This window comes from Grus americana, chromosome 2, assembly GCF_028858705.1.
Source record: "Grus americana isolate bGruAme1 chromosome 2, bGruAme1.mat, whole genome shotgun sequence".
NCBI lineage: Eukaryota > Metazoa > Chordata > Aves > Gruiformes > Gruidae > Grus > Grus americana.
Window position 1 is genome coordinate 14,560,355 of NC_072853.1, and position 13,421 is coordinate 14,573,775.

The following is a 13,421-nucleotide window of genomic DNA, read 5'->3' on the forward strand; positions in this document are numbered from 1 at the left end:
CTGTTTTTATTTTAAAACGTTAACACAAAACAAGAGTGACCTTTGTTTATAGACCCAAAATAAATGGCATACCCTTTAGAGTCATTTGCCGCAATAGTGACTTGCGCAGAGTGCCATTCTCTCAGGTGTTTCAGAGCACCAATAACAGGTAAGCAGTCTTTTAACTTGGGTCCATCGCATTCAACAGCCTTCAGGATTACATCAACCATTGCTCTGCCTGTAAAAACAGTTCTATGTGACCCAAATTACCATTATTCAGTACATGATTCAGTCATTTAAATAGATAAGTACTGATTATCACCGACTGCACTGAAATGGGCTTAAAGATCAACTTCAAGTAATTCCAGAAAGATTTAAAACATTTTTCACACATTTCAGCTCATCTCTTGCTGCTCCTCTTAGATTAACACAAAATAAAGTATTTTGCCATTCATTTAGTTACAGCGATTCTACACCTTTCTCCTCTCTCACTCAGCACTGTATTTGACAGATCAGAGTTGTCTCCAGGACAACCACGCTATGTCATTTTCCTCCTTTTTACACCTCTAAACTGCTATTTCTCATTCTTTCCACGTTCAGTTCCTTTGCTATCCCAAATCAACTACTGCAACATTCTGTAACCCTAACATGCAAGGTGATATGCATCTTCAGTTTACAAAATCTGAATCCAACAGTTCTGATGTATGCTCCTGCACAGCTTCTTGGCTCCCACCCACAAGCAATCAGCTGGCAAATCAGATGTAAACTTGATTTCAGCACCTTCCATCTTTTTTAATAAAAACTTCCTATGGTTGCATATTGAGTTTCGTATTGCTTACTGACTATTACTACTTTGGTGCCATTTCGGATGGCAAAATTAATTATAAATAGCTACCTTAATCTCTACTGAAATATAGCCTTCCAAAGAAACAAGCAGCAAACTACTCCACAAGTGGATTTGCGAGGCCAATCATGCTCAAGTTCCTTAAGCTACTTGCAAGATCTGCAGACAAGTTAATTCAACTAACAAACTAACATCCTCTGAGTTTTTCCATTTGACTATGACTTTACTAGCTGAGTTTTTAGAGTAATAACTAACAAGATAAACTCAAAAAGAGATTGCTCTTTAAAGAGAGATTACCTGGGGCAGGGAGTTTATCAGCTAACTGATGCAGACTTTCTGCAGCTTCATCATAGATACTGAAGAGAACATGGTTGGAAACAAAAAAGTAATTTAGAAACAAAAAGTTACAACTAATGAATACTACCTGATGTAAGTATCTTATATCTTTAAAATTCTGCAGAAACATATTGAGACAGTGAGATATATTTATCTCCCCTTTTACCGGAGGCAGAAGTAGGCCAAATGACTTCAAAATAATCTGCAGTAAAACTGGAAGCAGGATTCAAGATGGTCAGCCTTCTCTTAGCAAGAAACTTCTTTTTGTATACATCACTGTCAGCTGTTAGGAAACTGTTCAGTTATTCTATAAAAATCATGTGTAGCTAAAACAATGTTAAACAAAATAGAATTATTTTCAGTTGTAGTAGGGGATTGTTCATAGTTAACTGTTGCTCTGGTAATAACTTGTACTTGCTAAATTTTCTTGATTCCCTTGGGTAATTACTGTTAAATGTCAAATCACTATAGTTTCAATAAAAATAATAATAGGCATACTCAGTCATAGACAGTGACTCTCTACTGTTATTGTCTTCTTCCTCAAAATTCTGTATGGCTCCCAGGCATTCGTCAATACTTGTTTGGAGAGAGTCTTCATTTTTCTGTGTGTCAAAATTTATTTCCTCCCAGTCAGAACTGCAGAACTAATCAAGCAAAAACCATTTTGAACATCACAGTTTTAAGTTGCACTAGAGACAAGCAGAGAGTTGAGGAACTTATATTCCCTCTTACCTGATAATAACCACATATAACATGACTTGCAAAATACCATTTCTTTACACCTGGAATACCAGCCACAGAACATGCTGAAAAGAGATAAAACAATTATTCAAAATAATCAATCCACTACAATCTATTCTTCTTATCACAATGAGCATCTTTGTTGAAAGACTACGCAAGTCATTTAACATGCCACAATAACTTATGTTCTACTTTACTTTGACATCATAATTAATATCTAAACATAACTATATTGATGATCTGTTGATAAGTTATTAATCTGTTGTTTATGACTGTTAATAAGTAAGAAGATTTTTGAGCTCCTCTCCATGCTGATTGATATTGCTCTCCATTTGCAGAAGTTGTCATACCTAAACTAAATCATAGCTTTCATAAATAGGTTTTATGTAGTTCACAAAATGAGATGCTCTCTCAACACTTCTATGCAATAAAAAGCAGAAGTTGAAAACAGATTAACATTCCTATCTTCATTAATTTTAACAGCTTATAGTGGTTTCCCCACATGAATCACAATTAGATGACAGCTGCAACAAGATGAGCCTTAACAACTGAACACTACATATCCAAACCAAGAAAAGAATTAAGAAAGTGTTTTGTAACAAAAAAGACCCAAAGACCCAACCCCTAAAGTACTAAAGCAGATCTTCAGAAATCTATTTTAAGATGATAACATGATTTAATACATATTCATGGATTAGGGTTTGGAATTGCTACCCAACAGATAAATATTGCTTTCACTGAAAAAAAAATTAGAAGACATCATAGGAGTAATGAAAACATCAAACTGCATGAGAAACAAGCCCGTTTCTACTCTAACTTGCTGTTAAGCTGGACTGAAATTTGTCAGCCTTTCAAGATCCTTGTCTAAATGTATTTAATCATCTCGGAACACCTCAACTGCTGAAGTGACATCAGTTCTCTGCAGGAAGAGCAGCAGCAGGAGCAGTCCCACCTGCAGCAGTTGGGTTTCCTTAAACTTCTGCCTTGCTTCACCCAGATCATCAAATTTGCCGAGGCCAATTCCTTGATAACATTTGCCTACATTACTGTCCATTACTGTACTTACCTGGGAATGCGCTCACATCTGCATTTATAGATGAGTTACAGCTTTCTTTCAGGAACTGATAAACGTTTGCAGCAGTCCAAGCTGAAAAAAAACCCCCAGTTTTTCTTAAAACTACTGAATTACAGAAGTAAAGTCTTGCTTAGACTTAGAGGTTTTGTGAAATACTCGTTAAAGTAGCACACATCTCAAGAGCGCTCTACCTAATTATGCAGCAGTGCCGCAATAAAACACAACCCTCCCAAGTTTCTTAAGGTTTAAGTCATTAAAGATTGAAGGGGAAAAAAAGGGGGAGGGAGGGGGGCTGTTTAACGAGGTAGGGATCCAGAAAAGCCTGGGCGGGCGCAGATCCTAGACCAGCGACCGTAACGACGAGCCCTCATTAACCAGGCTCGGGTGGGCCCGCGGCAAGCAGCTCCCCACACGGCGCGGCCTCCGGCCCGTCCCCGTCCCCGTCCCCCCGTGGCGGTACCTGCTCCGGGGCCGCCCGCCGCCGCCGCCCCCTCGGCCCTGCGCTCCCCCCAGCTCAGGAGCAGGACGTAGCGATCCATGGCCGGACGGGACGTGGACGGAGCCACCGCCGCTCCGAACGGCCCGCGCTGCCGCCCTTGCACCGCCCCTCACAGGGCAGCGCTTCCGCTTCCCGCCGGTGCGGCGGCCAAGGGACTCCGCTTCCCTTCCCCTTCCCCTCGGCCGCGGTGGGAGGGCGGCTATGGCCAGTTACACCAAGGCGGCCCAGGTGAGTGCGGCCCTCTCCCCCTCGGTGCAGGCTGTGCCGGGGCGGCCGCTGCCTCCGAGGGCGTGAGGCGGTGTCGCCCCGGCGGGACCCTGGTGACCGCCATGGCGCTGAGAGTGGCCGTGAGGGAGCGGGCGGGCGCCGGGACGGAGGAGCAGTAGGCCCCCAGGGCAGGGCCGGGGCGGCGGGCGGCCCACCCGCGTCGCGGTGCGCTCCGGTGTTCGCTTGAGGGGCCCACTGGCGGGAATCCGTCAGTAGGTGTGGGCTGGCTGTGAGGAACAAGGCTACCTACTGCAGGCTGCTCAGGATGTTCGTGCTTATAAAACTACATTCTGGGGAGTTGTGCCCTTCACTGAAAGAGATGCTGGGCTTTAAATGGCCCAGTTTTACAGTTCAGTTAGCAATAATGGAAACTTGCAAACAGGAGATCTCCACTTCTGAAACAAAACTCTCAGAGGTGGTGACCTTTCGGTGTTGTTATTGCCACATACATTGGAAGCATGTACAGCAGTAGATGTATCAGTGTGTAGCAGCGTTCTCCATCCATTTGAAGGTTATTTGGTGGGGATGTTGTTGTTCTAGTATTTTGGAGTGTAAAACTGTGTTGATCTAATTAAAGAAGCTAGATTTGTATATGGTAGTGTGTTCTTTTACGATGTTAAATACTACCTCTCTTTCCCTTTAGCAATGGGCTACTTTTGCCAGAGCCTGGTATCTCCTAGATGCAAAGATGCAGCCACCAGGAAAAATAGCAGCTGCGACTGTAATCAGACTTGAAGGCAGGCATAAACCTATTTATCATGCACTAAGTGAGTATTGCAGTAGATAAAAGCATTCCTTCACTTGTATTTTTCTTCTGATTTCGGTTTTAAAATTGAGCTTGATATATAAGGTTACATATTTCAGTTGTTTGTAAATTATAAATGTATCCATTTTCTTTCTCATCTTTTTCTTTCATATCCCTCTACAACCTTATGCCATTGTCTTTACTAATCCATATAAAGCTTGTTATGAATTCATATTTATTTTTAGGAGCTGAATTACAGTGGGTTGTGCTTCCATTTTTTTTAACCTCGAAATGTGTTTTGCTGCATTGATTTTAAATGTAAAGATTTAATTCACAGTGCACATAATGACATGATTCTTGAATAGATTTTCTGAACGCCACAGAGTCTTGGAGTGGTTCTTCGTTCTGAATAAGGTGCAGAGAAATCCTGTCTTCATGAGGCAACAGGCGTGAACTGTGGAGTCTCCATCCTTGGAGATATTCAAAAGCTGGTCCTGCTTGAGCAGGGGTTGGACAATATGACCTCCAGAGGTCCCTTCCAACCTCAGATACTCTGTGATGATGAGGCTGGAACCTGTCTGGTTCTTAAATGGGAGACATAATCAGTATTGAAGATTAAGTGGTAAAGAAGAACCTGTGATCTTGTTCATTATTTGTAATACCGTAGTGCCTGTCTCATGGTGCTAAACATGATCCCTCATATTGATGGTACAGCGTTTCCTCTAATACTCATGCAAAATGTTCAAGCGACATTACTGAAACATAAAGGCAGTATTAAACTTTGTTCCTACATGTAGACTGTACACACAGATATTACACTTGATCCGTTTTTCATAATAGAAGGTAGTATTTGTAGTGTTCTAAACATGTTTTAGATACCAGAATTCTGCTGTTGCAAATTATGTCTTATCCACAAGATGTCACTGGAGACTAAGGCTGTCTGAAAAATAAAACAGACACTAGAGAGAAATGGTTTTGGTTGTCCTGTGGGAAAGATCTTTGATACTTTTATGTCCATGAAGTTATAAAAATCCTGAAAAGTCATTTCCAAGATAACTTCATTTGGTCTAAAGTATTCTATAAATCAGTACCAAATGCATTACACCTGAGATTGACATTGGTCGGTTACTACTACTGAGAAACATTTGATACTCACTAAGAGAGCAAAGTATGCATGAATTTGTGTTTGGTGTACTTAACACCTCTTTTTTTTTTTTTTTCTTAACTAACAAATATTTTAGTGTCTGTGAGATAACAGTTCCTCAGACAGAATAACATTGTGGGGATTTTTTGTTTTGTTTTTAATTTGGTATCCAGATACCCTTCCATAAAATCATTTATCTATTGTGTTGAAAAGTCTCTCAAGATTAATTTAAGCTGTAGTTAGGGAAGGAAAGAAATTTGATTTCACATATATTTATTTTCTCTCTTATGGATAATCTTTCATTATTCTCCAGACTGTCATATTTTTAGATGCTGTCAGACCATATGCCTTAAATAAGGGGATACAACCTTGTTCAGGAGGTTTGAATCTGGAATTGTAGGTTTCTCCTGCACATCCCCTTCTCTCTACCCTCATCCCCTTGTATCCTGTCTTTAGTTCTGTATTGTGAAGCTGCTCGCAAAGATAGTGGGCCAGATTTTTTAAAAAATTGGCAGTCTGGTTCTTTATGTTGGATCGTGAGCAGATCTAGGTGAGCCACTTCTGTTGCTTGGGTAGGATTTCTTGCTGTCCTCTGCATCCTCAAAGGAGAAGACAAGGCTAGATGGAAGTGTCCTGCAAACCTGATCTGGCCCAGGTGTTACTCTAGATTTCAATGTTTGTTTATAACAGCTAGAAGCAGCAACAAAGACTTGCCTTCTAATGAACGATTTGGCAAGTAATTTGTCAGTCTTGTGAGCTAACAGTTGACGATATGTACCTTTAATTATCATTTAGTCCTTAATTAAAATGTAGGAGGGAAAAATGTATTTACCTAAAGTACACATTTTTTACTGTGTGATAGGAATTACTGAACTTATAAATGTACACAGTTATAAAATGGATTTACTATGGCAGCTTAGGTTTATATGAAGAGGTGCAATGTATATGCTGTAAGAAATAGCATATACCATGATGTAATAGAATATACTGGCCTTGTTTTTTGTGTATTTCTTGAGGAAAACATACTTACATACTTGATAAAAGAATAATTCAATATTATAGCATGAAAATAGCCTAAAGGAATAGTTTTCTTGCATGATATTTTGTGAATATTTTTCAGAAGTAGGATGCAATATAACTGTATTTACGGAGATGGAGAATATTTTTGCTTTCTTCCTATTAAGTGCAGCCGTCCCTGAGGTTATGGGAACAACACAGTTTAAAAACCAGTGGGAAAATAATGTATAAATTTGAAATTTGGAAGGAGACATCAGCTATCCATAAATTCAATCTACTTTAAAAAGAACATGTTGCAGTCATTTTTCAGGCAGCATGTAAGTATCCTGGTTAGTTTTTCTCCTGGCTCTTAGTTGTTCGTAATTGATGTATTGGTGCATGGAGTTGTTAATTCAGTGTTTACACAAGTGGAGAACTGTTGGCAAAAATTTCCTTATATGAGCTTATTCTGTCATCTTCCCAAGTTAAAAAAAAACCCCAAACCAAACCCAAAAAAAAAACCAAACCACAAAATCCAGTAACAGTTCCCTGACATTTATTTAGACATAGAGTGTTTTTAGAACTGATCAGTCAGCAGTGAAAGGCCGCATCATAGAGTCATAGAATCATTTAGGTTGGGAAAGACCCATAAGATCATTGAGTCCAACCATTCACCTAGTACTGCCAAGTCCACCACTAAACCATGTCCCTAAGCACCACATCTGTGTGTCTTTTGAATACCTCCAGGGATGGTGACTCAACCACTTCCCTGGGCAGCCTGTTCCAATGATTGATTTATTTAGCGAATAATTTTTTTTCCTAATATCCGGTCTAAACCTCCCCTAGCACACCTTGAGGCCATTTTCTTTTGTCCTATCACTTGTTACTTGGGAGAAGAGACTGACCTAGGAAGAGGGCCAGACTCTTTTCAGTGGTGCCCAGCAACAGGACAAAGGGCAATGGGCGCAAACTGGAATGCAGGAAGTTCCATCTGGATAGGAGGAAAAACTTTACTCTGAGGGTGACAGAGCATTGGAACAAGCTGCCCAGAGAGGTTGTGGAGTCTCCTTCTCTGGAGAGATTCAATATCCACCTGGATGTGATCCTATGCAACCTGTTCTAGGTGATCCTGCTCTAGCAGGGGGGTTGGACTAGATGATCTCCAGAGGTCCCTACCATTCTGTGATTCTGTGACCCCACCTTGCTACAACCTCCTTTCAGGTAGTTGTAGAGAGTGATAAGATCTCCCCTCAGCCTCCTCTTCTCCAGGCTAAACAACCCCAGTTCCCTCAGACGCTTCTCATAAGCCCTGTGCTCTAGACCCTTCACCAGCTTCGTTGCCCTTCTTTGGACACGCTCCAGCACCTCCATGTCTTTCTTGTAGTGAGGGGCCCAAAACTGAACACAGGACTCAAGGTGAGGCCTCACCAGTGCCAAATACGGGGGGACGATCACTTCCCTAGTCCTGCTGGCCACACTATTTCTGATACAAGCCAGGATGTTATTGGTCTCCTTGGCCACCTGGGGACGCTGCTGGCTCATATTCGGCCAGCTGTCGACCAACACCCTGAGGTCCTTTTCTGCTGAGCACCTTTCCAGCCACTCTTCCCCAAGCTTGTAGTGTTGCATGGGGTTGTTGTGACCCAAGTGCAGGACCTGTCACTTGGCCCTGTTGAACCTCATACAGCTGGCCTTGGCCCATCGATGCAGCCTGTCCAGATCCCTCTGCCGAGCCTTCCTACCCTCGAGCAGATCAACACTCCCACCCAACTTGGTGTGGTCTGCAAACTTACTGAAGGTGCACTTGGTCCCCTCATCCAGAACACTGATAAAGACATTAAACAGAACTGGCCCCAGTTCTGAGCCCTGGGGAACACCACTTGTGACCGGCCACCAAATGGATGTAACTCCATTCACCACAACTCTTTGGGCCCAGCCATCCAGCCAGTTTTGTTACCCAGTGAAGCATACAGCCATCCAAGCCATGAGCAGCCAGTTTCTCCAGGAGAATGCTGTTGGAAACAGTGTGAAAGGCTTTACTGAAGTCCAGGTAGACAACATCCACAGCCTTTCCCTCCTCCACTAAGTATATCACCTTGTCATAGAAGGAGATCAGGTGAGTCAAGCAGGACCTGCCTGTCATGAACACATGGTGATTGGGCCTGATCATCTGGTCGTCCTGTATGTGCTGCATGATGGCCCTCAAGATGATCTGCTCCATAACCTTCCCCGGCACCAAGGTCAGGCTGACAGCCTGGAGTTCCCTGGATCCTCCTTCTGGCCCTTCTTGTGGATGGGTGTCACATTGGCTAACCTCCGGTCAACTGGGACCTCCCCGGTTAGCCAGGCCTGCTGATAAATGATGGAAAGTAGCTCAGCGAGCACTTCTGCCAGCTCCCTCAGTACCCTTGGGTGGATCCAATCTGGCCCCATAGACTTGTGTGTGTCTAAGTGGTATAGCAGGTCACTAACCATTTCTCCTTGGATTATGGGGGCTTCACTCTGCTCCCTGTCTCTGTCTTCCAGCTCAGAGGTCTGGAGACCCAGAGAACAACTGGTCTTACTGCTAAAGACTGAAGCAAAGAAGACATTAAGTACCTCAGCCTTTGTCACTATGTTTCTCCCTGCATCCAACAGAGGATGGAGAGTCTCCTCAGCCCTCCTTTTGTTGCTAATGTATTAACAGAAACATTTTTAATTGTCTTTTACAGAAGTAGCCAGATTAAGTTCTAGCTGGGCTTTGGCCTTTCTCATTTTATCCCTGCATAACCTGACGACATCCTTGCAGTCCCCCTGAGGTGCCTGCCCTTTCTCCCAAAGGCCATAAACTCTCCTTTTTTTCCTGAGTTCCAGTCAAAGCTCTCTGTTCAGCCTGGCTGGTCTTCTTTCCCACCGGCTCTTCTTTTGGCACATGGGAACAGCCTGCTCTTGTGTCTTAAAGAACAATGAAGATGTTTAAATTGCACTTTAGCTGTAGTTGAAAGTAGAGCTTTAAAAGAACACAAGATTAAAAAATGGTAGAAAACTTAAAAAGGGTGTGAAACTTGCATTGATTAATTATATACTCCTATAAAAAAAAATACATGCTCAATTTAAGTCCTTCTTAGTGTAGCTGTTTTGTTACCTATTCAAAAATGGTTTAAGCAATTGAGCCTCTTCAAATACTTACATTCTGATATGGTAATGTGTATGACAGCGAATTGTGCACACATTTTCCAATTGATTGAATGAGTGGTTATAGGTTATACAGCTGATCAAGATAATTACTTCTGAAAAAACTACATTTTTTTCATATTTTCATGATATTTTTGAGATAGTATGGGTTTTATTAACACTTTATTGGTAAAGATATATTAAAGTAACTGTTTGTGGCAAGGTATTGGTGATAGATTATAGGCTTTGCAGTTAAAAAACTTGATGTGAAAATTGCTGATATAACACTAAACATATATGTATGTGCCATAACATTCACTTCTGCTTGATTGATGAAAGTGTGTTTTTTTCCCAACAGAGCTGTTTTAGGTTTTTCGTGGGGCTTTTCTTACCCCTGCCCCCAATCTCTTTTTTCTTTTATATATTTAGCCCTAGGCTGTAATTATGACATAGAATTATTTTACTTATACAAAATACTCTGTCCTCCAGTAAACACTGGTGCTATTCTTATGAGAAAGCTAAAATTAAACTATTTAGGATCATTGTTTAGAACTAACCTTTTTTTTTATTCTGGGTTTTTTGAAATATAAGTGCATATGCAGCATAATGTGTTGAATAAAATAATACAGTTGTCTGTAAGCCAGATTTCCAGATCTTAGTTGAATAATTGCAATGGTTTAATGATATAGTCTGATGGTATTTTACCTGCTCACCTGCCTTTGACAGTACTAACAAAAATAGTAATTAAGGTTGGTATTTAAGTGCAAATTTGGATGGTGTGACTCAAAAAGCTCAGATCTTTAAATTTGAGCTTTATGAAATATATATATATGTGCTATTATGTATGTATTGCACACTTTATAGTTGCCAATTTGGTTGATTGCTCCTATGGTTCTCTTAATATTTTCCACTAATTTCTACCTTGTAGGTGACTGCGGAGATCATGTTGTCATAATAAATACAAGACATATTGCCTTCTCTGGTAACAAATGGGAACAGAAAGTATATTCTTCACATACTGGGTAAGCTTTATAATAAATATTCAAATGAGTTAGTGGCAAATTTAATGTCATTTTTTTTAATACTTACAGTGTTTAAAATGGTGCTAGCCTTTTTCTTTTTTTTTCCTTTTTTATGTTGTTAGGGAAACAACATTGTATGTTGTTTTGTATGTTGTATGGTTTGGGGTTTTTTGTATGTTGTTAGGGAAATAATCTAACTCAAAATTAGTCAGAGCAATTGAGTAAGTTAACAGATTTGGTGAGCCATGTTGTTTTGTGTGAACCATGAACCCAATGATCAGGACTATTCAGTTTACAGAAGACATTCCTTTTGGCATTGCACATTTAAGATACATACAGTTGCTGACTTCAATTACTTTATCCTACCAGCACCTATTTACCTAATAGTAAATATCAAGACTGATATATTATTGAATCAGAGGATGAAAAAAAAACAAAACTGTAGTAGTAGTAGTAAGTGAGATACTCTCAAAATGTACTGATGTTTACAATAGGGTATAATATATTATTCTGGCAGACATAACTTGTTTACAGATGGAAGTGCAATAATCAATTACAGATGGTATGGCAACTCTCAGCTGAGTCAAATAAGAACAGTTGCTCCTATTTTATACAGTGACAACACTAGAAAATAATCTCTAAGTGTTAAAATGTATCCAGTCAGGAGATGAATAAATCACATTGAGAAAGCTAATTTTGCTTATACTGATGTTTCAATCCTGAAATTCCTTTGCTGAGTTGCTGAGAAGTTCTTGTTCAGAGTTGATGGAAATAATGTGGGGTGTTTTTCTCCTCCACCTCTATCACATCTTAAAAATTTTCACTAAAAACTTCTAAGTTAAAGCACTTGCATAAGTAGCTAAGTTGGTTTGAGTAAGTGAAAAGAATTGTACAATTAAAACAAATATTTAAATCTGTGCAGCTCCCTAAGTGGGAATGTTTTAATGATGTTGGGTTTATTTTTATTTCACTTAGGCTGATACCTAGTAGTATAATTAAATCAAAATGAAACCCAGCTTTACCTGACATCTGTGTAATTTCTTGGACCACTGTATTCATGCTTAAATGTGAATTAGCATGACTCCACCATATCACATAGACTTTAGAAAGACAGATGCATTGCAGTACACTTTTCTTTACAGGAAGTCACATTTTGTTACTGTAGATATGCCAAATCATGCTAAGGTTTAGCTAAAATAGTAAGAAAATATTAAATGCTATTTGAAATGGTTGTCTCGTATATCAGCCAGAAACTGGTTGTGAGTCTTGATCATTGTGAAATATTTCCAAGTTTTGCATGTCTTACTCCCATTGTATTCTGTAGCTGTGATGGTGTATTTAATAACCAGTTTTAAAAACATCCATCTGCTTGGGAAACACAAACTTTTTAATACTTAAGTGAATAAATAAGAAAGTGCAAATGGTGTTAAACTTAGATACTTGACAGCATAGAATTTTTCTAATACAATCATAGAATCACAGAATCATTTTGGTTGGAAAAGAGCTTTAATATCATCAATATAGCTGTTGGCCTTGGAGAACAACTTTTTAAAATGGCTTATAATACCATTATGCTGTTGTTCAGGATGTAGTGATATTTGTGTTAACATCATGCTTGAGCATATAGCTTTAAGCTTATATGTTTGTTCTGTTTTTATAGCTATCCTGGTGGTTTCAAACAAGTGACAGCAACTCAGCTCCATTTGAAGGATCCAACTGCTGTAAGTGTTGCCCATTCTTCCCTTTCATTTGTAAAGCTGGTTTTGTTTTTGGGTTTTTTTTCCATTTAACTAGTTCTCCTAAACAAAAGGGATCAGTTACCTGCATGCCTAAAGCTAAATTACAAACATTCTGCGAAGGGCTCTTAGAAGCTTGGCTTGTGACAGTGGTTTTGTAAACAGCAAGTTTTGAGGGTTAGATTGTAGGTTGTGCATTTTCGTGATTCTTCCATCCTGTCCAAATGAGCAAATCAAGTTCATTTGCTTCACTCATTTTTGACCGATTCGCTTGCTCTTAGTTTCAGAGGTCTGACCTTTCTCATAAGCAGACTGCCTCAAGTTGGACTTCAGCTACGCTGTACTTCAGCTTAACGACCCTACTACTTTAAGAGCCAGCAAGAATAATGTTAATCTTAAAAGTGTTAGAAAGTACACCTGCCTCTTTCTCCCAGTAGAATTCAACTGTAGGTTTTGTTAAAAAATTCATTTTTTGTAAATCTTTTCTGCAATGCTGTGTGTTTATGGTCTGTGAAAGAATTGGAAATGGTGATTTCATTGAACTTAGGGCTCTTTACTAAATGTCTGTGTTAGACTATTAATTCTGCAGAACATCAGTGTTGATGTGTTACTGATTAAAAAAATAGGGTGCTAGATAGGAACATTTTGGGATGTTGACTTACACAGTTATGAAATTACTTTTATTAGGGTTTTGAATGATCAGCATTGAAGGACTGAATTCTCTAAGTAGTAGTGTTTCAGAACATGATATGAGGCCCACAGAGATTAACAGATTTCTATGTTTATTTTAGACTGTGAAATGCTTTGGCTTGGATCACCTTATATATAAAATACAAAAGTGCTTCTTTTCCTAGAGAAATTTTATCTGCTCTAAAATTCTTGGG

At 39.7% G+C, this 13,421-nt stretch overlaps 2 protein-coding genes across 4 annotated transcripts in view; one reads left to right on the forward strand and one right to left on the reverse strand.

Annotated features, from left to right (window-relative positions):
- Positions 1–3,663, reverse strand: part of MTBP (MDM2 binding protein) — a 28,996-nt gene extending 25,333 nt beyond the window's left edge. For all 3 annotated transcript variants that reach the window (XM_054815142.1, XM_054815143.1, XM_054815141.1), the window contains exons 1-6: positions 3,436–3,663; positions 2,967–3,047; positions 1,892–1,965; positions 1,658–1,803; positions 1,121–1,179; positions 73–217 (exon numbers count right to left, since the gene is read on the reverse strand). In XM_054815142.1, the coding sequence (XP_054671117.1) occupies positions 73–217; positions 1,121–1,179; positions 1,658–1,803; positions 1,892–1,965; positions 2,967–3,047; positions 3,436–3,514 (584 nt within the window). In that variant the 5' untranslated portion in view covers positions 3,515–3,663. The remainder of the gene's footprint in view (positions 1–72; positions 218–1,120; positions 1,180–1,657; positions 1,804–1,891; positions 1,966–2,966; positions 3,048–3,435) is intronic.
- The window catches only part of MRPL13 (mitochondrial ribosomal protein L13), a 38,823-nt gene continuing 28,970 nt past the window's right edge, over positions 3,569–13,421 (forward strand). Inside the window, exons 1-4 of the mRNA XM_054815146.1 lie at positions 3,569–3,702; positions 4,385–4,508; positions 10,708–10,801; positions 12,462–12,522. Of these exons, the coding sequence (XP_054671121.1) occupies positions 3,676–3,702; positions 4,385–4,508; positions 10,708–10,801; positions 12,462–12,522 (306 nt within the window). The 5' untranslated portion in view covers positions 3,569–3,675. The remainder of the gene's footprint in view (positions 3,703–4,384; positions 4,509–10,707; positions 10,802–12,461; positions 12,523–13,421) is intronic.